The following is a 24,392-nucleotide window of genomic DNA, read 5'->3' as shown; positions in this document are numbered from 1 at the left end:
GAAGAGCGAAATTAGGAGAGCAATCTGAAGGTGCAGCCACAAGCATCAATTGAAGACCAATTCTCTATCAAGCGAAGACATTCCTTTGATGAAGATGAATTCTTCCATTAATCTTTGTGTGTTCTTCATGTCTATGGAGAGCTAAATCCCTCTTGTTGAGTCTAAGGTAGTAGTTAACCTATGAATATACAATACCATTGATTAATTCCTGTGAACAATTATTTGAATTCATTATCAATAAGAAACCTTGTTTTTATTCTTAAATTATCGTTGAATCTTTGATCGAAAGAAAGGATTTAACTTTTGCCCTAGGTTACTATATTGATTCAATTGCAATTTGCAGAGATGGAATTGTAATTGGGTTTTCATAATTATCGTTCTTAATTACTATTATCGTTATTGTGATTTGGAGAGATCGAATCTCATACCGGTAAAAGTTATCTAATTTGATTTGCAGACATGGAATCTTATTTGAGGATAAGTGAAGATAATGATTCAAAGGATTGTTCTATTGTGATTTAATTGATAATTGTATAGGATTAGGTTGATGAACCCTAAAGACTCAACATCTTTCTTTATTTGTTAACACAAAGTCCTTTACTCGCTTTTATTTTATTATTTGCTTTTGATATTATTATTAGTATAAAACAAACCGAACCAAATTTCTTAACTCAAAATAAACAACTATAGAACGGCAGTGATATTAACCAATCCCTGTGGATACGATATATTACAGAAAATATTTACCCACAAATACTTTCAACAGAAGCATTTGTGTATCTTTCAGTCGTTGGTGTTTTGAATAATTAACATGGAATGATATATATAGTTGCTGGTATGTTGGAGCAGAGAAAACACATAATTTGGGAAGTTTTCAGCAATTAGGTTGACCTACTTTAGTGCTTAGGTCGACCTAACAGAAGCAGAGTTGAAGTTGTCCCAGTTAGGTTGACCTGTTAGGTTGGCCTAAAATCTGTTAGGTTGACCTGCTGAAGGTTTAGGTCGACCTAAAGTCAGCTAGGTTGACCTGTTGAAGGTTTAGGTCGACCTAAATGCAGTTGTTTCCAGTTAGGTCGACCTGTTGAAGGTTTAGGTCGACCTAAAGTCAGTTGAAATGCATTTTTGTGACTTTTCTTCAGTTTAGGTCGACCTAGGAGTGTGGGTAGGTCGACCTAACAGTGACATCTGTAAATCCCTTCAGTTTAGGTCGACCTAGGAGTGTGGGTAGGTCGACCTAACAGTGACCTTGTCAGTTTTGCTGAGTTTGCTCTAGTTTTGAGTCGACCTAGGGCTTTGCTTGGTCGACCTAACAGATGCAATACCATTTTCTGAGTGATTTGAGCTTCATAATCTTCCATTGTCTTGAGTCATTCATTTATGCTTTTGTATTTGGTTGCTTGTGATGTTTGCCATGAATCAAAAACTCATTTGTGAGTGTATGCTTGTTCTTACAGAATACAATATGGAAGCTGAAGATTTGGCAAGGTTTCAGAGGGCTTTTGGCGGTGTGGTCGAGAACCCAGGAACGACTTACAACATACAAAAATATATTTTAACATAGAGGGGTATTTTGGGATCAAAGCAACACCTCTGGCCTCCAATCTTTGTTTGCTTGAAGAAGATGAGGAAGGAGAATTGAAAGCGTTGATTGAGGAAGCACCAAACTGGATTAATCAGTGGTTCATCGAGATTAGGCCATGGAGACCGCAGGATGTAGATAACGAAAGATTAACCTGGCTAAGAATCTATGGTCTGCCATGTCACGCCTGGAACCCAAAGGTGTTCGACGAAAACTATTGGTCATTACGTTAGCTCAGACGCTGAAACCATCAAACAGTCAAACATGGATGTTGCGAGGATTCTTGTTAGGACTAAATACTGTTTGGTGCTCAACGAGACATACAATATCTCAATCAATGAGAATGTCTTTAGGATCAAGGTTGTTGAGGATTCCCATGGACACATGAGGATTACAACAAGGAGCTCAGGAACAGAGGTTTCAGGGAAAAGCGATTATTGGCAAAGCTCTGAAGATGAAGATGGTGACTAGAACTACAACCCAATGCAGTGGTTCAAGAAGACTCTTTTGTCCAAGAGTCAAAAACCGATAACATCGAGAAGTGTGAGGATTTGAGCCATCAGAAGACGGAAACATTAAATTCTCTGCAAATGGAGCGGGAGGCGCAGCAGGGGGTTGATAGGATGTTTCAGAAAAGCTGAACATTGACAAAAATTGTCTAGAATTTACTGAGAAATACCTACCATCGTATCCAAAAGTCAATATCTAGAGGATCAGTGGATTTACAAATAGGTGAATGGGATGTGGGTAAAGAGTCCTTTGTGGGCCCAAAAGCTTTATCAAATGTGGGGGTTGGATATTGGGCCAATAGAAAAAAATAAAATCTAAAGTTCGTGTGATGAGAACCAACAAAGCCCATAGTATTGGGGGTGGGTGGCTGATATCGTGGCACTTAATGAATTAGGGGATACCAACAACAACACTTCATCCATCGACAACAGTGACATTCATATCTCTAAACCCTTTTTCTCGATTCTCAGTCGACCAAAGCGAAAGGGGAATAGTAACAACATCGTTGAATCGGAAATTTCTTATTCAAAGGATCAAATAGTACAATCATCAGAAGGAACTATTGTTTGCAGCAAGTCTCAAACAGAGTGCAATTTATCTAATAATGGAGACAAAGTTAATTTGGAAACAAAGCTGGCAGCAAAGGTTTGGAGGGAGATCACTCAACTGGGAATTTTAGGAGGAAGGGGGAAAGATAATTTTGAGGAGGAAATTAGGGGGATGGAGTTGTGTGATGCAGATGGGTTGAAATCAAGGAAGGCGAAACAAATTTTGTTGTGATGAATATTGTATCTTTAAACATTAGAGGATGTTGTCTTTCTTCGAAACGAAGAAGGTTGAATCAAATCATTAGTAGAGGGCAGGCAGATTTGGTGTTTATTCAAGAAATTAAAGTACAAAACATGAATGGAAAAATAGTGGCAAGTTTGTGGGGAAGAGAGGACGTGAGTTGGTCAGCCAAAGATTCCGAATGAGCTTCAGGTGGGATTCTTATCATGTGGAAGACAGGGGCGATATCACCTATATTCAGCTTTAGAACAGAAGGCTCAATTGGGGTATGTGCTTATTATAAAAATCAACTGTGTTATTTTGTTAACATTTATTCGTCTTGTCTGTTAGAGAGGAAAAGAGTGTTATGGTCTGAATTGGTGAATCTCAAAAACAAATATGATCATGGTTGGTGGTGTGTGGGTGGAGATTTCAACACTATGAGAGAAAATAGTGAAAGATTGGGAAGGAACAAAGAGTGTAGATCCACTGACATGAACGAATTCAATGAGTTTATTGATGTTATCGAACTCGTGGATGTGCCGGCAATAGGAAACAAATTCACTTGGTCTAATAAGGATGGGAGCGCGAGAAGCAGGATAGACAGGTTTCTATTATCAGAAGCTTTGATCGATAATTGGAAGATCATTGGACAGAACACGGGCGATAAAGATATTTCTGACCATTCTCCAATTTGGTTGAAAGCTAACGATCAGGACTGGGGACCGAAGCCCTTTAGGGTGAATTCTTGTTGGTTTGAAAACAAGGAGTTTAAAGGATTTGTGGAGGAGGTTTGGAGATCTTCGGTGATTGTTTGTAAACAAGCTTATGTCATGAAAGAAAGTTCAAGCTGCTGAGAAACAAATTGAGGGTTTGTAATAAGGAGTGTTTCGGTTGGATCGATCTCAAGGTGGAGGAAGCAGGGTTGAAGAGGAGAGAATGTGATGAAGCAGATTTAGAAGATGCAGAAATTAATCTCAATATGCTGGCTGCAACAAGGAAAGAAGAGGTTGACAATTTTTGGAAACACCTTCATCTTAAAGAGAGTTTATTGAAGCAAAAGTCAAGGCAAAAGTGGTTAAACGAGGGGGATCTAAACACCATGTACTTCCATTCAGTAGTAAAAGGCAGAAGGTGCATGAATTCTATAGTTTCAGTTCAAAACAGCCAGGGGGAGTGCATTGAAGATGTTACGGGCATTAGGAATGAAATTCTCAATGTTTTTAGAAGCATATTTATTTATGGAGAATTGTCTGGAAAGACCTGTATGCCAAGGGTTGAGGTTCAATCAAATTTTAGATAGGGAGAAGTTGCTTTTGGAGGCTGATTTTTCAAGCGAGGAAATTAGAGCAGCGGTATGGGATTCAGATGGAGAGAAAAGTCCTGTACCTGATTTAATCAATTTCAGGTTTATTCAAGAATTTTGGCATTTATTGGAGGATGAAATAACAAAGTTTGTTAAGGAGTTTCATTTGAATGCTTCTCTTCCTAAAGCTATAACAGCATCATTTTTAGCTTTGATTCCAAAACACCTAACCCCCAAGGCCTTGAAGAATTTCGGCTTATTTGTTTAGTAGGCTGCTTATACAAAATTCTGGCAAATCTGCTTGCTAATAGAATTAAAACAGTCCTGAAAGGGATTATCTCACCATCTCAGACAGCATTCGTACCAGGGAGACAGATTTTGGATGGTGTTTTGGCTTTGAACAAAATTATCGATCATGCAAGGAAAGAGAAGAAAGAATGCTTCATTTTTAAAGTAGACTTTCAACAAGCATATGACTGCGTCAATTGGAATTTCTTGCGGTCTATGCTACTGAAGTTTGGCTTTGGGGAATTATGGTGTAGATGGATGGAAGCTTGCATATTTAATAGTTCAATGTCAGTATTAGTAAATGGGAGCCCAACTAAAGATTTTTTGGTGGAGAGGGGCCTGCGACAAGGAGACCCGCTATCGCCGTTTTTGTTTACTTTGGTGGCCGAAGGATTAACAGCATTAGTCCATAAAGCAGCGGAGGATGGAAGATATGAGGGTTATAAGATGGATGAAAATTTGGAAATCAAACTCCTTCAGTTTTCCGACGACACAATTATGGTGGGGAAGGGGAATTGGAATAATTTATGGAGTATCAAGGCTATTTTCAGGGGTTTTGAATTAGTATCGTGTCTCAAGGTGAATTTCTTTAAAAGTAAAATATACGGGGTGAACGTGGATGAGAGTTTTATGGAGGCTGCATCCCATTTCCTTTGTTGTTGCAGAGACTCTTTGCCTTTCAAATTTCTAGGAATACAGGTTGGTTCAAATCCTAGAAGATGTGATTCTTGGAATCCGGTGTTGGTTAGTTTGAAGAAAAAGCTGTCTTGCTGGAAAGCGGGGTTGTTATCAATTGGTGGGAGGGTAACACTGCTGAACTCGATTCTTTCAAGCATTCCAATCTATACCATGTCCTTCTACAAGGCACCTGTCAAGATTATAAAGGAGATAATCAAAATACAAGGCAGATTTCTTTGGTGTGGTAAGGAAGATAAAAGATGTATTAATTGGGTGAGTTGGAATAACATTTGCAGACCCAAAGAAGAAGGCGGACTCGGTTTAAGACACATAGGACATTTTAACAAAGCCTTGCTTTGTAAATGGAAGTGGCGAATACTGATGGAAGATGATACTATTTGGAAACATATATTGAAGGCCAGATATGGGAATTTGCAACAAGCTGTGATGTGCGGCATTGATGCTAAGAAGACTAAGAAAAATTCAGCATGGTGGAAGGATGTGATTTCAGCCAGTACTTTAAAAACTAACTTTGATTGTTTTGCAGGTGGCTTATCAGCTAAATTAGGCGCAGGAGACATTATCTTTTTCTGGCATAATAAATGGCTTGGGGAGGCACCACTAAAATCCATGTTTCTAAACCTGTTCAGGCTTGCTGGAAAACCTATGGGAAAGATTTGCGAGATGGGAAATTGGAACGTCAACGAATGGAATTGGAACCTGCACGTCGAGGCAGACAAGATGCTAGAGGATCCGATTGCAACAGAGGAAGCCTTTAGTCTAATTGAGTTGTTAACAAATATCAGGCCCATTACCGAGGTGAAAGACAAGTTGTTATGGTGGCTGAATCAAGACGGAGTTTTTAATGTGAAAAGTTGTTACAATCTATTTCGTGACTGTGATTTGGAAGATGTGGTGGAAACTCAAACAAAGCTAGCGCTCAATAGGATTTGGAAGACTAACATTCCATCAAGATTGAAGGTTTTCGGTTGGAGGGTGGCGCTCAATAGGTTACCTACAAAAGATCAATTTGTAAAAAGAGGGATAATTCGAAATGAACAAGAACTTTGTGTATTCTGTAATGAGAAGGCAGAAGACCTTGATCATCTATTGTTCAAATGCAAGATAAGTCAAAAGGTGTGGAACAACATCTATGTTTGGTTGGATATCAAAGACATGAAGGATTTTGTTGGTGTGCATCACTTGAGGAATTTCACTCAAGCCTTACAGGGGAAGATAAAGAAGAAGAAATTATGCTTAGTTTGGTTAGCTACTGTGTGGACGATATGGACATGGAGAAACAAGATCATATTCAAAGGCGATCGGTTGGTGCTCGACGATTTAATAATGAACATCAAAGTGATGGCTTGGTCATGGCATAGCATTGGCAATAGAGGAGTGTTGCACGCTCGCGAAAAAATGAACAGAGTCGCCACCAATATATTTATCCCATAAGGGAAAGGAATATTAGAAAACCTAGAATAAGGATAAGAGAAGGTCTTGCGACCAGAGATAAGGTACGGGAGTCGGTTACGCAAGGGGAAGGTGCTAGCACCCCTCACGCCCATCGTACTCGATGGTATCCACCTATGTTTGTTGCTATCTAAAGGGTGTGTAAATCTAAAGCTTAATTACTAAGGGAATGCATGCAAAGGAAAGAAAAGAAACACGGGGAAAATAAGGTTTATAAATAATTGTGCTCGCTTAGGCCCCGCGACCCAATGCCTACGTATCCTTTTCAGGAATCAGAGCGCCGTAGTTCGGCTCTTTAGTTTTTGTTTGTTTTTGTGTTTTTTAGTGGACGAAGTTACATTCGCACTCCGCTGCTCGACCTCTGGAGTCTTAAGCTGGGAATGGAGCGGAAATAACGTGTCCGATTAAAGAATGCCTCGGAGGCGAGATAGAGAAGAGAGTTTGAGCGTTTCGAGGAAATCCCTTAAGCAAGGGAAACTCGAGTTACTCTATGGTTTGTGTTTTTTAGAAGTTGGGAACTTACGCCTGAATGGGACCCTTAAGCAAGGGAGATCCAAGCACTCGAACATTCCCTTAAGCAAGGGAGGTTCAAGCTTCCATTCCCTTTTTAAGAATTTTCACTTTGATTATTAGTGTTTTAAGTGTTTTCTTGGTATTTTTTATGGGGATTTAATTCAAGTATTTGTTAAGTGTTTTAAAGTTGAAAAGGAAAAGAAACTAACCTAAATATGAAGGGAATTTCTACCTAATGTTATCATGGTTTCTACCTAAGGTTAGGAATAAAAGAATATGAAAATAAAGATCACAATTAGAAGTCAACAAGTAGAATACATGAAAATAGTACAAGAGCATGAAATAGAACAAGTCAAAATATAGCACAAAAGTGAGTTAAAATACTATTATTTTTATGTTGATTTTTATGAAAGAAATTGAATTACAAGTCAAGTAAAAGACTAAAACAAATAGCCTAAAACTAATATTTTTTATTCTATTTATGAAAGAAATAAGTTTGTATCAAAGTCTAAAAGTGATAGTGAAGATTAGTGATTTTATTACTAAAAGAAATGGGAAAAACTAATTAAAACTTGAATCTAATATGAACAAGGGGTGCAAATTGCAATTATTGGTGGTCTGAATAGCAGGGGCGCAGGGCCCATGTCTGGCCCAAAAGTGAGTATTTTGTTATAGATTTTCTTATGCCAAAAACGATGTATCATGGGCCACAGGGGGGTGTGAACTGAAATCCGGCCCAGATGTTATTATGTGATCCATTTATTATTTCATTCAGATTTCATTATTTTCAAAATTAAAAATAAAAACAATCAAATGATATTAAAACGGAATAAAGAAAAGGGGGAAATTAGGGTAAATGAAATGTGACGCTCCCCCTTCCTCACTCGTCTCTCACTCTCTTTCACGAATACGATTTCCGGCGACACTTAACGGCGCCAATGCTTCCTTCTCCGACGTCTTTTCTGATCTACTACTCTAACCACACAACGTAATACCTCCAATTCGTTCTCATCTTGCGTCGCTCTTCTATTCCAATCGAAACCCTAACCTCTAAGAGCGGAGACGAATGGTACATACACGAAACCTATGCGTGAGACCTTAGGGGAATTGTTCACGAAGATCTAATCTACCACATAATCACAAAAGGTCGAAGAAGGAGTGAAGAAACGACTTACCTGAAGTGGGAGGTGAAGATGATTATTGAAGACCAGTTCGGTGCGAAGACGGTGCGAAATAAACGCACTGATAGAGGACGAACTGCAATTCCAGGTAAGGATTCGATGCTTCGATTTTCAGATTCTTCTACTCTTTCTTCTTTGAATTTTTTTCTTGATCTTTCTTCTGATTTCCGTTGTTGTTTTTTTTCTGTGTGAGTCTTTTCTGTGTTGTGTGAACCGTGTAGCTGAGTGTGAGATTTACGAGTTGCAGGCTTAGCTCCACTGTCAAGAGTTTCTAATGGAGAAACTCTTGCAGTTAAGAATTGAGGAGCGTGTAGTGAGGGTTTGGTATGAAGATGATGATGAATGGAGGTTCGCAGGGTATGAGAGATGAAGATGAGAATGGTTAGAGTTGATGGAGAGTGAATCGAGAGCTTGAAGTTGTAGAGTGATGATGATTGAATGAAGATGAATTGAAGAATGTGGAGAGAGAGAACTGAAAATGGAGAGTGTGAATGGTGGAGAGTCTCTGAATTGGGTGAAGGTTTGGATTTATAGAAGTGAAGGGAAGAGTTGAATGGCTAAAAGGTTAGTTACTCTGATTTTAGTTAGTTTCTGTTATAGGTTGTTAGGGTAGTTAGAAGTTTGTTATAACTGTTAGAATAGGTTAAAAGTTAGTTATATGCTGGGTAACTAATTCTGTTAGAAGTTATAAAGTGGTTATCTCTGTTTTGGAGAATTGGTTAGGAGTTGTTAGTTAGTAACTGAAAGTTAGTTACAGTTACTATTATGTATTGAGAATAGGTTTGGTTAGTGATGGGAAGGGTTAGTTATTTATGGTTAGAGGTTTTATCAATTCTGTTAGGAGTTAGGGTGAATAGGTAGGAAACTATTGGTTAGTTGTAGGATAGTGAATCTGAATGTATATGTGTGGATTTTGCTTGTGTTTGAATGTGTTTATATCTGTTTCTTTGAGTTGCAGGGCACACCCCCGTTGGTACGATGCTGGCTGAACTAGTTATCGGATTGAGCTTCACATTCAGTTTATATGGGAAGCAAGGATGTCACGTGGATCGACTATTCGGGTAAGCTAAAACACTTCAAATAATAGGGTCCATACTGATGCTCAGTCTTGGTTGTTTTCTGACTTAAACACTTGCTGACTATGTGGCATTGTGTCGTGTCCTTTTTGTTTTGCTGAACCGAAACATATTCAGTGTAGAACTTTCTTTACTAGTGTTTTATCCTGCTGTAAGTTAAGTTCGCGACGTGACTGGTTTTGATTCTTGCTTGGACTGTGTAGGTAGAACTGTTATGAATAAGTGTGATGAAATGCTGATGCTAGTCTTTGTTTTGGTGCAGATCTGAACTGGTTTGCAGGACTGGCAGTGCAGTTTGGTTTACTGAAATGGTTTGGAACTGTTTGCAGGTTCAAATGGTGATGTTAAGCTGCATGGTCTTTTTTGAAGCAAAGTGTGTGAGTTTTTTTTAGCAGGGCAACATGTTAAATGGGCATTGATGGCATGAAGAATTTCAAGAGAAGTGCACTATAGGCTTTGATTATTATTTTATTTTTGGCATACTCTTTGTTTATTTTGTAAAGAATTTAGAATGGTGTAATGATGTAATTGTATTTGGATTTTGTAATGGATTTTTGTAATAAGAAATGGGCTTTGGTGGATTCCTATATTTTGTGTCTCTTGAATTCTAGATTTGTGTTAGAACCTTGAATGGGCCACGATAGGTCTTTGAGTGGGCATTGAAAATGATAGCGTGAGGCTAGTATGCATCGGATACCCTTGACTTGTATGCTTAGTTCCTTCAAATTGCAAGAGCTGTATGAACCAACATCGCAAGCTTGAACCACTTTGCGTTCCTGACATTAGATAATTTCCTTAAACAATTCCAAACAAAGGATCCATGTGATCAAATTAAATTAATCTTGCGCTACAGCCCTTTACTTCAATTATCAAATTTAATCCAGATTAACCTTCCTTTAACTCTAAAAAATCTCTTGCCTTGGTGAACACGTGATAGGAGTGCCTTGAAGAAGATGATGTATGAAGTGTTAGATGACCTGATAGGGATATGCAGATGAAATGTAATGCTTAAGCCAGTTAAAATAAAATTAGGTGGGCAAATTTTGGGGTGCAACAAGGAGCATGTTGTACCGCTTTGTATTTTTGGTTACATTCACCTCTTGATTTTCTAATTTTTGACTAAGCGTTGTTGTATCGGGTTGAGTACCCCTTGTACTCTATTTAATAAACTTTGCTTATAAAAAAAAAATGTAGCTTGGGACTTGAATTTATATGTTGTAATGTGTTTGACAGTGTATATATGTTCCAACCTATGTTACTTCGATTTGCATTTTAGTTCCTATGTGGGTCTAAAATGATTTTTTTTTTTTTTTAACTTCACTTCCATATTAATTCTTACTTGTCCTCATTTATTGTGCTCATTTATTGTCCATTTAATATCAATAAATCATTCCAATTCCACTTCAAGTCATCATCATTCCAAGATTTCCAACAGAAATTAAATCAAAACAATTCGGTTTTGATAGAGTTTGATAGGGGACTTGAGCTTGTGCGTATAGTAGCCTGCCCTTGAACACAACATATAAAATAGGCAAATATTCTTTTTTTAAGTTCATTGAATAATAAATATATCTGGTCTTTTATATAAACCAGATACATTTATTACTCAATAAACCTAAAAAGAGCCACACAAAAAAAGCAAAAACAACTGCTTGATAAAAACCTAGTTACAATTTGATAATCAAACATATAAATGCAAGTCCAAAGCTACAAAAATAACATTGGTTACATATTGGATAACTGGGTACGGAATTCTCCACACTAGATTTCGCTAGTGTTTACAAGGACACTACTAAGCCATCAATTTATTAAGATCAAATTTAAAAACTTCGTAAACAACACAAAAGCCAGCAATTATAAAAATTGGTAAAAACATGTAGGGTACAATAGTTCAATCAGGTGTGTCAAATTGATGTACACTAACAGCACCGGAAATGTGTATAAGCTCAAAACGAAAATAAGTCTCAATAAACCGTGTTTTTTTTATAAAGAAAAAAAAAAAGAAAAGAAAAGATACACGCAACAAACAAGCCAACCATTTGGCATTATACTAGAGACCCAAATCATCTAAATACAATAAAAATCATACAGAAAATCCTCTGCTGCTAGCAGCCCAAAAAATGCCTCATCTACAAAAAAATATCACTATAGCACAAACCCCCAAACAGAAACTCGAAATTATTTTGACCTAAGCCTCCACCTCATCAGAAGCAGAGAAAGAATACTGCATTAATATCCCACTTGAAAATTTATATAAACATTGAACCTGCTGCACTGGTCTCCAATTTTAGACTTGAGTCCAGTGCTGAATAAATCGTGGTCCGTTCCTTGCCTGTCAGTAGCTGCTGCCCATGGGCATGCCATAAGGAGGCATTGGAGGCATCCCAAATCCTCCGCCCATTTGAGGTGGAGGGGCAAAACCGCCGCCTCCCATTCCAGGCATTGGTGGTGCGGGCAAAGCAAGGGGCAATAACTGAGCATACATATTCTGCAACAGAACATATTTTATTCAATAGGTATTCAGTAGTATACTAGTATTATACAGCTCAATTTGTTAAGAGTGATGGATGAAGGAGAGATAGAATCATTGAAATGGCAAGTTATTAGTAGGTAACATAAAATGAGCAAACAAATTACCTGTTGTGAAATTACTTCCTTCTCTTCTTGTTCTTTAGCCTTCACTTCGTTCTGTGATTCAATTTTGTGCTTCACCAGCTCATCAACTTTGCCGGTGTACTCACGGATAAACTACAATAGCAAAGAGAAGACAGTGAAAAAAAAGAACTAGATAACAAAATGAAAAAGACATGTATATAAACTGTATATTAGTTTTGCAAGAAGCACAAAAATATTACAAACCTGTAAGAGATATGGTAAAGCAAAGTCAATCATATTATGCATCCAAGCCAGTTCAAGAGCAACATCTACCCTGATCAAATCATAGCAAACAAACAGACACGAGGCAAAGCATTCCTTCTTTCCCTGCATAAGCATGTGGAAACAAATATTGGAAATCAGAATATATTGATTGACTATACTCGATTGTATGCATATCATATCAATGTCTAAAAATATCCAAATATCATCACTCAAAAGGTAATACTTGGAACTACACAAGCACCAATAAGCAACATCCAAAACATGATGATTTATCATTCAGAAAACACATGTTGAAACAAGAGCTAGAATCAATCCAAAATCATCCAGGGCTTAGGCTGGACCAATGTCTGACTTAAAAGAGATCATATAAAGCATATGCAGTTGAAACTGAATTTGGTACCTGATCAATGAAATAAACAAGCAACTCCTCAGCAAGTTCACGTTCACCCGATTGTGATGCTGTTTCCATTGCGTCTTTGTAAAGATTATCCTTCTTTGACAAGGCAATGGATTGCTTCCATCTATTTGCCTTCTTGTAAATATAAGCAGCAACACGTCTCATCTCAAGGAGCTCGTGCTTCTCAATCTGTAATGCATATGATGATAATGATATATTAGATTACTACAGTTAAATCAAAGAATGATCTCGTGGAGGATAAATGCAGCTCACCTTTTGTGCAAGGCCTATCTGATCAAAATTATCATGCAAATCGATTGACTCGCGCAATCTATCATAGTCTTCCTCCTCAACATATATCTCATTTAAGGCTTCATTAACAGCTGACACATTATTGCTCTGAACTGCAACCATGTATGGTTTAACCAGACGGAGGTGACCAGCCTATAGAATGTTACAGAAAAACATTTGAGTAATACAATAAACAGGTTATAATGTATAAACCAAGATTAATGAAATTTTTGACAATCTTGGTGCTACCTTTCGCATGATGTCAACAACACGTGCATGGTCAACCCTAAGTGCAAGGACATTCAGAACATCATTGATAAGATCTGGATGCTCTTGCAAATAGAAGTGAACAGCCTTGTAATACAACTCCACATTAGCGACTTTGGCAATAACATCTTTAAATTGCATGTGATCCCATGCTTCAGGTGAATGGTTCATGATGGTTGTTGCAGCATTATCAAACTCATCATATTGGATATACAAATAGGTCAGTTCCTTCCAATGTTGTTGTTCATCACAAGCTCTTATGAGTTTAGGAATATTGAGCCGGGTTGCAAATAGTTTGATATGCTCCATAAGCTTCTCCGGACGGTATCTAGCATATAGAACTCCCAACTCGGTGAATATTCCCATATGTGCCCGTTCTAATCCTAGGCCACTCTCCATGAGGGATATTAATTCATTGAAGCGGCCTCTGTTTTGATAATATTCACTTACCTCTTCCAAGTCATCCACCTACAAAAAATTGACGTTTTAAGCATTTGAAAGACTAATATGATAAATAAGCTTACTAACTATAGATCAAAGCAATGATCACAAAACCTCTCCACCATCTCAAGTTCACAACATACTTTAACGGATGTCATTTTTTCATTACATTCTATAACCTCAAATTATTCAATTTTTAAAATTGAAATCAGATCACATCTGAGTACATAAAAAACTTCAAAAGTTCATTTCTACATTTAGTTAAGGAATAAACAAAAATCAAACATATTACCTGAATAATAATGTTCAGCCCGCATATCTGGGCCAAACGGAACTCCTCTTCATCAACGCATGCAAAGCAAACTTCCTTCCATGTTTTGGCACTGTTAGCTTTCCTTGCTGCATCAACAGCACCTTGGAACTGTTTCAACTTCACAAGTGTGACTGCTAATTTAGCCCAGTTAGATATGAAGGCAAATATAATTTTCGCAGCCTCATAAAGCTCTTCATCATACAATCTGTCGCCAACATTTTGAAGATTGGCCACATTCGGCATGAGAATGAACTCCTCAATGTCACTCAGCCTATCAATCTTTGCATATGCATAAATAAGCTCACTATCCACCTTGGGTTCTTTTGTTTTCTGCCTTACCATCAGCAAGTATCTCACCAAGTCCTGGTAAACATTGCCATCTTCAGCAGCTTTAATGACATCCAAAAATTGGGTGGTATCATCAGCCCGTATAAACGACTCAATTGCATCACTAACTAGACCTTCCCTGAGTTGAGCCTTGGCCACCTGACTCCAAACGGCATCTTCTTCAACTCGGAAAGCAAACTCCACAGCTCTATCAACGCTATGAATATTATCTAGCAAGACATTGACTGCTTGAACATTCAAGTTGAACTTCTTGAAAATTGCGAACGCCTCCTCATATAACTGAGCCTCAACGGCCATGTCTCCAACTGCGGGACCATCAAAGTTATCCAGTCTATTGATATAATCCATTACTCTGGATGAATCAGCCTTTATTGCAGTCAAAATAAGAAGATTCTGAAGATTAAAGTTTCCGCTGAAAGCAGAATTCTGAAGCACAATCTTCTCAAGAAGCTCAATCAGCTCGTGAGGTAGATCAGCAGTCATGAAAGCCTTAACTGATGCAGATACTTGTTCAGGGCTTTTGCTTTCAGGAAGAGCGGTGGATACAACTTGATCAATAAGTTGTCTTCGGTAGGCATTATCAGGGATAAGAACTTTTTCCCAAAGGTCAGCATCCATCCTCTCAACAACATATCTGCAGCGATAACATAACATGTAAGCAATGGAGCCACAGATAATTATTGTGTAAAAGATATATATACACACCACAAACCTTGCTTGTAGTTTAAACAAGGAATTTTTATTTGTCACATTGATAAGTTCATCATCACATTGTCCTCGCCTATAAGCCACAACGGCCAAAGTAGGATCCCGCTTTTCACAATATTTGCCGACAACTCGGGAATCATAGTATGGGTTTGTAGTGAGAAAATGTTCTGGGTTGTTGTTACTATCAATGATGATTTTACCCAGTGCATTATGAACATGCACATCCTGGCTTCCCTCACTTACAAGATGTTCCAAGAACTGTGATAGCAAACGAAGCCGATTCCTGCACTCCAAAAGATATACCAGAGAAAAATCAGAAAAATTGAATGCAAAACATTATTTGTATTAGAGAATGGATACCACCTCTTCTCACATTCCGCCACAAGGGGCTCCACTGGCAGCAACGAACGAACGGAGAGAATTAATCCTTTGATAAAATCTTCTGGGCACTCATCATCTAGCAGCTGCCCAACAACTAAAGGAGCATTCCCTGGGTTCACCTATAAAGCAAGGCACAGCGTTATGACTGCAGCAGAGAGAATAGATGGCGCCATTGGCATTGCAATAAAAAGGGCTGCTACAATATAAATGCAAACTATAATACCTTTTGGACATAACCCTCAATGTAGCGAAGCATATTACTTGTGTATAGATAGTGTGTTAGATCTGGAACAAATCCGAATCGGTCACAAACATTAATCAGTGGCCGTGCATCTGGAAGCTTAGCTTCCATCAGAAAGTTCTTCGTTTTCTCAGGGTCATAGAAACTTGATTCTCTAGTCACACGCTCAACCTCTTTAATTTGTCCAGTCTTTGCTGCGGCCTCAATGTACTTAAAGTGAATGTCGGGATCCTCACTATCCCATATTAATCAGAAAAAGAAATATTAGCAGATATATGCATTGGACAATCTTCAGTGCAAATGGGATCCATTTGTCCACAAGCTAAAACAAATCTTTCAAAATGAAATAATTACCTGGAACTCAAATAGGAACCAAGGAAAAAATACAGTCCTTCATATGACCTGAATTGCTCAAAAATCTTTATGCAACCATCAATGCCCAGTTGTTCGCAATACTCTTTAGCAACCTGGACAAACGTACGCAAGCTTCAGTCAATTATGTAGTACTAATTTCTAGTTATGGAAAGAAAAAAAATCATACTTCCATACCTGCACAATTATCTGTAGGTTGCCTCTAAGATTGACCAGCAACAGATCTTTCATACACTCTAGAGCCCATTCTCGGGATAAAGTACCAAAAAATTCAACAAGTGACTGCAAAAACCAAATAACATGACTAAGCATGTTTAAACCATGACATTGAAATCGATATAATTTAATATAAAATATCATGAAAAAAATAAAAGCAATGGGAAATATTAACCTGTGGCTCAATTGCATGTGTATTTACAATCACACGTTTTATATCTGGTAACTCTGTGTAATGCTGCGCCAACAAAAGTGCAATCGATATGAGGGATGACTTTCAGCCCTAGACTAGAAAATGAAAACATAGAGAAAGAAAAGTATGACGGTCATTACTTGCAAAGCTCGCACATAAAGACCAGCTTTTTCACAGAGTTGGGCAATACGAGGACGGTCATAATGGCTAAACATGCCGTTGGCCAAAATTGCATCAGCAACATTGGGGTAAGTCACAAGATTTATCTCTAGCACCTGAACAATGTATAAGATTGAATTAGTGCAGAGAAAAAAATTCAAGAGTAAAACGCCTATAGCAAATTAGAAATGACTGAAACCTTTGTTTGAAGGAATCCATGCTCCGGTAGATTTGGCTTCAAAACATCTAGGAGAAAAGCAGTTGCCTCGCGGATCAGGTTTCTCTGAGCAGGAAAAAAATTAACCATAAGTTAATAAATGGACCGTCCAGTAACACATTGCAAAATTGCAGGAATATTACAGTACGAGATCACCATATAATAGATTAATTGCAGCAGATAACAACCTGAAGAAACAGATCAGTTATGGTGTTGTAATCAATTGGGCTGCCACCTTCCATTTGAGACATCATTAATGCAAAATTAACAGCACCCTGCAAATCAAAAATGAAAAAAAGTGGTTAATTTGCACAACTATAATTTGTCAAATCAAAATAAATAAATAAATTAGTGATGTATGGTGCAGAGAAAAATAATCAGTGACTACCATCTACAAGATGGGGAGAAATGGGAGTAATCCAAGAAATAGTTCAACTTAAATAATTGAACAATACGAACTGCAAAAGATTTCTGACATACCTGAGGATCTGTCCGGAGAATTGTTTGCAAAAGGAAGAGATAGTCAGGTGTATATCCAACCTATAGAGATAGTCAGGAGTAGTGAAAATGTTAAGGCTTGATTGACTCCAGGAAAATGAAAAGGCAAGATATAATAGAACTTCAGTAATACAGGCGAAGTACAATATAATGCCCATACAAACAATCCCATGAATTTAAAATCAACATTCTTTGATAAGAAAACAAGCCCTCTCTACCTGCTTAGAGTATATCAGAATCTTGTCAAACTCCCTTTTCTCAGCAAATGCAGCAACGACTTTTGGAGTAGCTCTGGCTTTGATATATATTTTTAAAGCAAGATCGTTATCCACAGTCTACAATGGAGAACATGAATGACATTAAAAAAAATGTATGCCATTTGACCATAAGTAAACCCAACTAGAAATAGTACTAGTATGTCATTAGGAAAAAGATCAGAAAGGAAAAGAAGCAAAAAAATAATAAACAAATTTCAAATTTTCAATTGCAAACCAACCTTCACAAGATCTCCAAGCTCCTCACTGCACTCAAGCTTGTCCTCTGCCAACCAATTCTCCAACAGATTTTTCTTGTTCTGATTCACAACAAGCCGTGACAATTCCAGTGATTCAAAAGCATTCAGCTTTCCTCTTGTTAAAAGAGTTCCAAAATACTGCAACAGTGGTGGAGTTTGCCCAGCTTGCACAGGAACACTCTGAAACATAGAAAACATTGTAACCCTAACCACTATAGTCTAATTGACCAGAAAAATAGAACAGTGCAGCACATTTATCCCTCAAAATAAGAAAAAGATGATTGTCTGCATATATTTTGCTGCAGAAACAGGGTGAAAAAATATTTGATTGCTACATCCTATCAAGAAACCTGAAATTTGGCAACTGTATCGGGTGTACGAAGGATTCCTTGCGGAGATTGAGCAGCAAGCTCAGCTGCTTCTTTATATTTTGTTTGAGCAAATAGTTCATGGAAACGTTCCACTACCTGTATTGTCAACAAGAATGTTTTAATAAAAAACAGAAACAAAAAAACAATTTCAGAAGAGTCTAATGCATAATCCAATATAACATTCAATTCCAATTATTTTGCAAATTACCAAAATAAAACCACGGCACAATGATAGGTGTTGCTGCAATGTTAATGGAGGTCAGCCTCTAGTAAATACAATGCAAGGCTGCCTACAATAGATCCACTAGGGGTCTGACCCTCAGACCTCACATGGTGGTGATCAACAGCAATAGGTTGCCCTTTATACCAACAGATTGGTGACAACTCAGCATTCAGGTCACCCTCATAGTACATGTTTGAATTGACGGTGAGTTTTTTAAAGCTTCAAAGTGTAGCTTTCGCTAAAATCACAGTCCCACACCGTGATTTTTCCAAACTCACCGTCAATCCAAACATGCACATAATCTTTCTTGTACAAAGTGTGTATCTTTTCCAAGCATAAAAAATTATCAAAGTATCTATTAAAATATTGAACTTTCTAGAAAAACCATGGAGCCAGACTTCATGCAAATCCACACTTGGAAACCAAATTGCATCTAACTTTCAATTTCTAGGGACTTTATATAAAATTATATGACAACGACAAAAAAAACATATTTATATTTTAATTAGAAATTGACCTACCAGCTTCTCAGCACCAGGAAGGTTTCCTCTCTTGGCAAGACTTACCGCTAGCTCCAAATTGTTTAACTGTGATAATAACCAACAGAAATTAGTAACAGTGCGTATTTCTTTCCTCTTTACATCATAGAAGTAATGACAAGATTAGGAACATACTTGACCACTGACAAAATTCACAATTGTTTGTTCATTAACAGTAGCCAGTAACACCTGGCCCCGTCTGTTAATGGCATAAAAGCCTCCCGCTGATGTAGCTTCTGACGTCAAAAATATAGGATCGGGACTGATTCTGTTCCTATATACAGCAGTAGCTGTCTCCAAATCATAGACAAATAGGAGACCAAGTTTGGTAATCACATAAATCAAACTGTATTTGTGGGATATCTGCCAAAACAACAAATTACAAATTAAGAAGCAACTATTTGCACAGTTAACCAAATAGAACATCAAACATCAACTCCTCTCTACCTGCATGGAAACCGGAAAATCATCAGCAAAATCAGGGGGGAAGAACAGATCTGCTTGTTTCTTTGTAAATGAAGGTTTGCCTGCCAACAAATTTGGAAAGTTAAATCCCAGAAGGATTATCAACTGAATCACAAGTTATAAATGATACAAAAGATTTATTATTGATACAATATCCTGATCAATCTTTAAATGCCCACACTAACTTCCTGCTTTAGGAATTGTGAAATTAACCACCAAAAACCACTTAAGCCTAACATGTATTTAGAGAAGCTCCATAGCCTTATCATTCATTGAAGGCCCAAAGAGTTGTATCGATGGCAGACTATGGCAGAGAGCCAAAAATCCAACATATGGCACAGCGATATTCGACGTATGGTGCCGCCATCCTTCATAAGTTTGGCCATGGCAGGAGAGGAACAGTAGGTTGGAACTTATGATTACTGCTGGAATTCTACTATATATGTTGTAATTTATATTTTGAAGTATTTATGTATGCTGTTGGAATGTATATTTACTATATACATTGTTTTTTAGTCTTCACAATAGCGGTCATCCCACTATCCGCTATGCTGCTATAGCATTTTGGGGGTCCAGCACTAAGCCGTTATCCGAGATTAACCTCCAAAAGAAATCAAGTCTGTTACAATCAGATCATTCATGCGTAAAGTAATCCCAGGAGCATGCCCCAGCAACATAAGGCAAGTTATTTCATTAACTAAAACTATCAACAATGATGAGTAACATCCTCCATTTGCTTAGTCCACTACAAGATCACTTTGATTCATCGACCCACAATGTTGAGTCTATAACATAATTATTCAGAATTGAAGAATTTTAGATTGCAAGAAAAAGTTCTGTTTTAGGGGCATCTTTAAGAAAGATTAGTTTTCTCATATACCTCTTGAAATACAAGTTATGACCAATTTAAAATTTATACTACAACAACAACCAAGCTTTATCCCACTAAATGAGGTAGGCTACAAGGATCAAATCACGCCATAACGTTCTATTAAAGACCATGTTTCTATCCAACTTGTTAATCTCGAGTTCTTAATGGTTTCTCTTATAATTTTCCTAGGTCTTCCTCCTACTTCGAGTTGTTTGACTACTCTCTATCTCATCTACTCTCCTTACAACGGAATCCTCAAATCTTCTCTCGTTGTTTGACTAATCTCAAAATCTGATCTACCAATTTAAAATTTATATTTCTATTTAATAGGGGAAAGCATGCTCGGAACTCAACATGTGACAACTAAATTGATAATACAAGACAGATTAATCTTACAGCCGTACTCATAGATTAATACAAAAGAGGTAAACGTGACAGCAAAAAATTACGCAGACCTGGCTGTGCACCCAGCTCAATGACATGCAACTTGGATATAACTTGGCCGGCATTAAGTGTCTTGGTGGCAAAAGAGATCAAAGTAGAAGGATTTTCATTCCCAGGAACCTGTTCAAAAACAATTCAACATTGTCAACATAGTAAAACGATAAAGTAGTGTACAGTTATTCAAGTAAATATTGAGAAACAAAAACATATGCACAAAGAGGCATACTTTAAATTGAGCAAATGATGCCGCATGTGCTTCAAGAGCTTGGCTGCGCTGTTGTTCCACAGAGAAGAGTTGCATGTTTCCTTTCACCAATTGTGGCCTCTATAATGCAAGAGGATATAAAGAAATAAATCAAACTAGATCAGGCTCATGAAAGTTATAGTAAAATAGATCATGATTGTTTTCAAAAACTAACTGACTTGATGTATTAATCAGCTAGTTGAAATAAAAATAGCTGTATATCTAACATGCCTCCTCGTACATAAGCACAATATTACACTGTATTGAAATACAATATTTTATAAAATGAGCGAAACAAAATGAAGATCCCCACTATTAAGTCAAAGAGGCTCTAATGCCAAGGATCAATTGCACTAAAGTCTGTGTTGCTCAGTTTTATATCTAACAAGTATCAACAGATTTTACTCAGAAAATTTAATCAAAGAATATGAAAGACCAAGGGAATAGGAGTTAAAGTTGACACTTGAAGTCTAATTCACCGTGATAACCTTCTTAACATAACAAATATCAAAGATATACCTCAGGGGAACCAGGAGCAATACCAATCAAGACCAGCCATTTTTCTGTAGGGTCACATCTATAATTAATTACTTGATTGTTTGCCAGATTTGCTGTTCTCTCAAACATCTTTACAGGTTCAGAGTCACCTATAAGTTACAATATCACATACAAAGACACCAGTTACCAGTTTGCAAACAAGCTACAGATGCCCAGAACAACAATCCATAAAGAGTTACTCAAATTGTATTTAATCCTTATCCTACCTTCAATTGACCAATGGTATACAGAGGTCTGTGTCACAAGACCCAGCAACTTGGGGCTAATCCACTTCCAAAAAACTACCTGCATATGAAATGAGGACATTCACAAGGATTAACAAGGTTGTCCTTATTATCGATATTTTGCAATTCATGCATACAATATAATAATATGCGACAGGTACCTGCTCAGGCATCTGATAAGATTTCATCTTTGCTTTAAGTTCAATATTAAATATTTGTAGGTGATCTTGAGTTGTTCCTTGGAGTTGGGCTTCAAGAGAATAATATAGCTTAAGTGAATATATTCGTAATTCTCAAGGTATATAAATAAGGAAAACAACGCAAATGATTGGAAGCATTGTCAACTAATATCATCTTAATAACAGTTTTTTCTTCCTAAGTCAATAGTTCTCATGCCCTAATATGCAATATAAAAACAGAAGTATTGATTTTTGTCTCTTCATATAATTAGGTAAATTGCACTCGTGACTCACCACCTCCCTTGAGATGAGATTAAATGCAACATATCCCTCACTATTATGCAAACATTCTTCCCTCTACTCTGTAGGAAAATAGAGGGTGTGTGACATTTAAACAAACTTAAAAAGGTGACTGCAATTTCCCGAACAAATAAGAGTGGTGAGTGTTTTGTTAAAAAATGGAACAGGTGAGTATCATTTTAGCACGCCTCTATGGACGTGAGTGTCATTTCAGGAATATAATTACATCAATTTACGACATGGCCTTCTGATTCATACACAGAATTAAAACCTACAAATCCAAATTTACGATGTGGTCTTCACAAGTATTTACCACTAGCAATCGGGATGCATGAAGCAAGTACCTACAAGAATTTTTAGTCTGCTCCTAGTCGAAGTTAAACGAATTGGAACTAGGCAGTTATCTTTCAGGAAAATAGTTGCATAAATGGAAATAGGACCATGGGTTAAGAAAACAAAATATGGAAAGTTTTATGGGAAACCGTATTACAAATTTTCAAAAACTGAATTCTCCAATATTTTCTATATTTGAGGGTAGTAAATAACAGAAATCAAATCAAATAAATATTGATATTTTCCGTAACATACAAAATTCAAATCAATACTGAAATGCAAGTTCAAAAGATGAACATAAAGTAAAAGTTGCCAACCTTTCAAAGCAAGAATTCTAGAATTTGGATTCATAAGAGCAGAATCCGCAGTAATCGGTCTCCTCAAAGGCTGATTTGGCATGTTCATATCAATAATAACCACACTATTCTGCGGAGATGTTTCTCGAACACATATATACTTATCAGATTCCATCGTCACATGCGTGAATGTGATGAACTGTGGATTTATACCAATGCTTGGCAACTGCAATTACAAATCACATCACAAAACAAAACAGATTCAACAACTTCACATCAAATTTACAGACTATAAATTTCAGAAACAATAACAATAATCAATTAGATCTGAGCAAACTCAACCACTACAAAGTAAAGTACTATAGTAAAATCCACCACACTATAATACTCTAATTGAAAAATCATAACCGATCAATATGTGATTTGTGTTGTCACTATTGGGATGAGTTGAGAAATAGTAATAGTAGTAAACGAGCAAAGAAAAAAATGAGGAAATAGTGTAAAGGAGAGAGAACTGACGGTGAGAGCTTCTCGCATGAGGATCGGAGCGTTGGCCGCCGCCATGGTGATTTGGATCGGAGGTGAGATCTACGGCGGTGATTGAATTGGAAGAAGAAGAGTCAAAAATGGATCCAAAACCGTCAAGATCTGGAAGCAACTTGGACTCAGAAAGTGAAAACAAAGAGAGAGAAGTGAAAGAAGAAGAAAAAGAGGTGCTAGAGACACTAATAAAGCGGGGTTAGAGAATAAGAGTGGAAATTCTTTGAAAAAGAAAATGACAGAGAAGCAAAGATATCGGGTTATGTCACTAATACTGTGCTAATAAAGCAATTAGCGGGTGTAATTTTCTATTAAAAATAAATTAAATTATTGCAGAAAAGAACATGATTCGCGAAGAGACGTTACTAGTATTTACTAATCCCTTTGCTAGCTTGCTTTGATTTTAAGACAGCTCAACCTATTTTTTTGTATTTATTTTTTTCTTTAAATATAAATTTTACTTTTATTTTATTCCTTAAAGATAAAAGACTGTATTATTTTTCTTAGTAGTATACAATTATATGATCATGCTCACTTGTATATTTTTAGAGCATATATCAGAGAATTCAATATTATACAGTTTAAATTATTTTTTATAAAATATTTTTTTAAATATTTCAATTTTTTACTATAAACTTTTGGGTTCTTTTTAGATTTTTTTTTTTCTTTTTGAGTAAGTTTTAGACTAGTCTTCTTCTATTTTTTGTTTGATTCAATATTTTCTACATTAAGACATTATTTTATATATATTAAAATTTTAAAAAATACTTTAATTTATTATTTTGAATAACTTTTTATAAAAATTATTCTTAAAATATATTTTGCTAACTAAAGTTTTATTTTTAATTATTCACTATTTTTTTAGAACCATCACTTATATTTTTAGAGCATATATTAGAGAATTCAAAATTATACAGTTTAAATTATTTTTTATAAAATATTATTTTAAATATTTAATTTTGTTACTATAAATTTTTGGGTTTTTTTAGATTTTTTT

General features: G+C 36.7%; 3 protein-coding genes across 3 annotated transcripts; 2 read left to right on the top strand and 1 right to left on the bottom strand.

Moving 5' to 3' along the window:
* The first annotated feature begins 1,843 nt into the window (after window positions 1–1,843).
* Window positions 1,844–7,646, top strand: LOC131658370 (uncharacterized). The gene is made up of 6 exons (XM_058927675.1): window positions 1,844–2,042; window positions 3,209–3,648; window positions 3,768–3,961; window positions 4,119–4,265; window positions 4,352–6,454; window positions 7,604–7,646. The coding sequence occupies exons 1-6, from the start codon at window positions 1,844–1,846 to the stop codon at window positions 7,644–7,646; spliced, it is 3,126 nt and encodes a 1,041-aa protein (XP_058783658.1).
* Window positions 7,647–7,946: 300 nt separating this feature from the next.
* LOC131661962 (uncharacterized) lies at window positions 7,947–10,315 on the top strand. The gene is made up of 3 exons (XM_058931625.1): window positions 7,947–8,384; window positions 9,255–9,357; window positions 9,635–10,315. Exons 1-3 carry the CDS (start codon window positions 8,309–8,311, stop codon window positions 9,762–9,764), a joined length of 309 nt encoding a protein of 102 aa, XP_058787608.1. The 5' UTR covers window positions 7,947–8,308; the 3' UTR covers window positions 9,765–10,315.
* Window positions 10,316–11,367: 1,052 nt separating this feature from the next.
* On the bottom strand, window positions 11,368–23,651 carry LOC131661961 (clathrin heavy chain 1). Its single transcript, XM_058931624.1, has 30 exons — window positions 23,375–23,651; window positions 22,877–23,081; window positions 21,909–21,997; window positions 21,730–21,808; window positions 21,485–21,612; window positions 20,948–21,046; window positions 20,733–20,841; window positions 19,389–19,468; window positions 19,077–19,304; window positions 18,924–18,989; window positions 18,159–18,275; window positions 17,791–17,988; window positions 17,513–17,629; window positions 17,277–17,336; window positions 16,985–17,071; window positions 16,779–16,862; window positions 16,561–16,695; window positions 16,403–16,465; window positions 16,189–16,293; window positions 15,994–16,106; window positions 15,622–15,874; window positions 15,381–15,517; window positions 15,022–15,300; window positions 13,941–14,943; window positions 13,190–13,675; window positions 12,923–13,093; window positions 12,653–12,838; window positions 12,232–12,354; window positions 12,010–12,120; window positions 11,368–11,860 (listed from the first exon to the last, which is right to left on the bottom strand). The coding sequence occupies exons 1-30, from the start codon at window positions 23,417–23,419 to the stop codon at window positions 11,708–11,710; spliced, it is 5,109 nt and encodes a 1,702-aa protein (XP_058787607.1). The 5' UTR covers window positions 23,420–23,651; the 3' UTR covers window positions 11,368–11,707.
* Window positions 23,652–24,392: the final 741 nt, after the last annotated feature.

This window comes from Vicia villosa, linkage group LG3, assembly GCF_029867415.1.
Source record: "Vicia villosa cultivar HV-30 ecotype Madison, WI linkage group LG3, Vvil1.0, whole genome shotgun sequence".
NCBI classification, from domain to species: domain Eukaryota; kingdom Viridiplantae; phylum Streptophyta; class Magnoliopsida; order Fabales; family Fabaceae; genus Vicia; species Vicia villosa.
Note: the sequence above shows the minus strand (reverse complement) of the source record. Positions and strands in the feature narration are given on the sequence as shown.

What these genes read in the sequence shown, in the direction of transcription:
- LOC131658370 (XM_058927675.1), top strand. Translation starts at nt 1,844, where the DNA reads ATGGATGTTGCGAGGATTCTTGTTAGGACTAAATACTGTTTGGTGCTC. An exon ending in AAGCTCTGAAGATGAAGATG is followed by an intron (nt 2,043 to 3,208) that starts GTGACTAGAACT and finishes CTTGTCTGTTAG; the next exon opens with AGAGGAAAAGAGTGTTATGG. An exon ending in TTAAAGGATTTGTGGAGGAG is followed by an intron (nt 3,649 to 3,767) that starts GTTTGGAGATCT and finishes ATCGATCTCAAG; the next exon opens with GTGGAGGAAGCAGGGTTGAA.
- LOC131661962 (XM_058931625.1), top strand. Translation starts at nt 8,309, where the DNA reads ATGATTATTGAAGACCAGTTCGGTGCGAAGACGGTGCGAAATAAACGC. An exon ending in AGGACGAACTGCAATTCCAG is followed by an intron (nt 8,385 to 9,254) that starts GTAAGGATTCGA and finishes TTTGAGTTGCAG; the next exon opens with GGCACACCCCCGTTGGTACG. An exon ending in CACGTGGATCGACTATTCGG is followed by an intron (nt 9,358 to 9,634) that starts GTAAGCTAAAAC and finishes GTTTTGGTGCAG; the next exon opens with ATCTGAACTGGTTTGCAGGA.
- LOC131661961 (XM_058931624.1), bottom strand. Translation starts at nt 23,419, where the DNA reads ATGGCGGCGGCCAACGCTCCGATCCTCATGCGAGAAGCTCTCACC. An exon ending in GGCTGAACATTATTATTCAG is followed by an intron (nt 13,676 to 13,940) that starts GTAATATGTTTG and finishes AATTTTTTGTAG; the next exon opens with GTGGATGACTTGGAAGAGGT. An exon ending in AGATAGGCCTTGCACAAAAG is followed by an intron (nt 12,839 to 12,922) that starts GTGAGCTGCATT and finishes TATGCATTACAG; the next exon opens with ATTGAGAAGCACGAGCTCCT.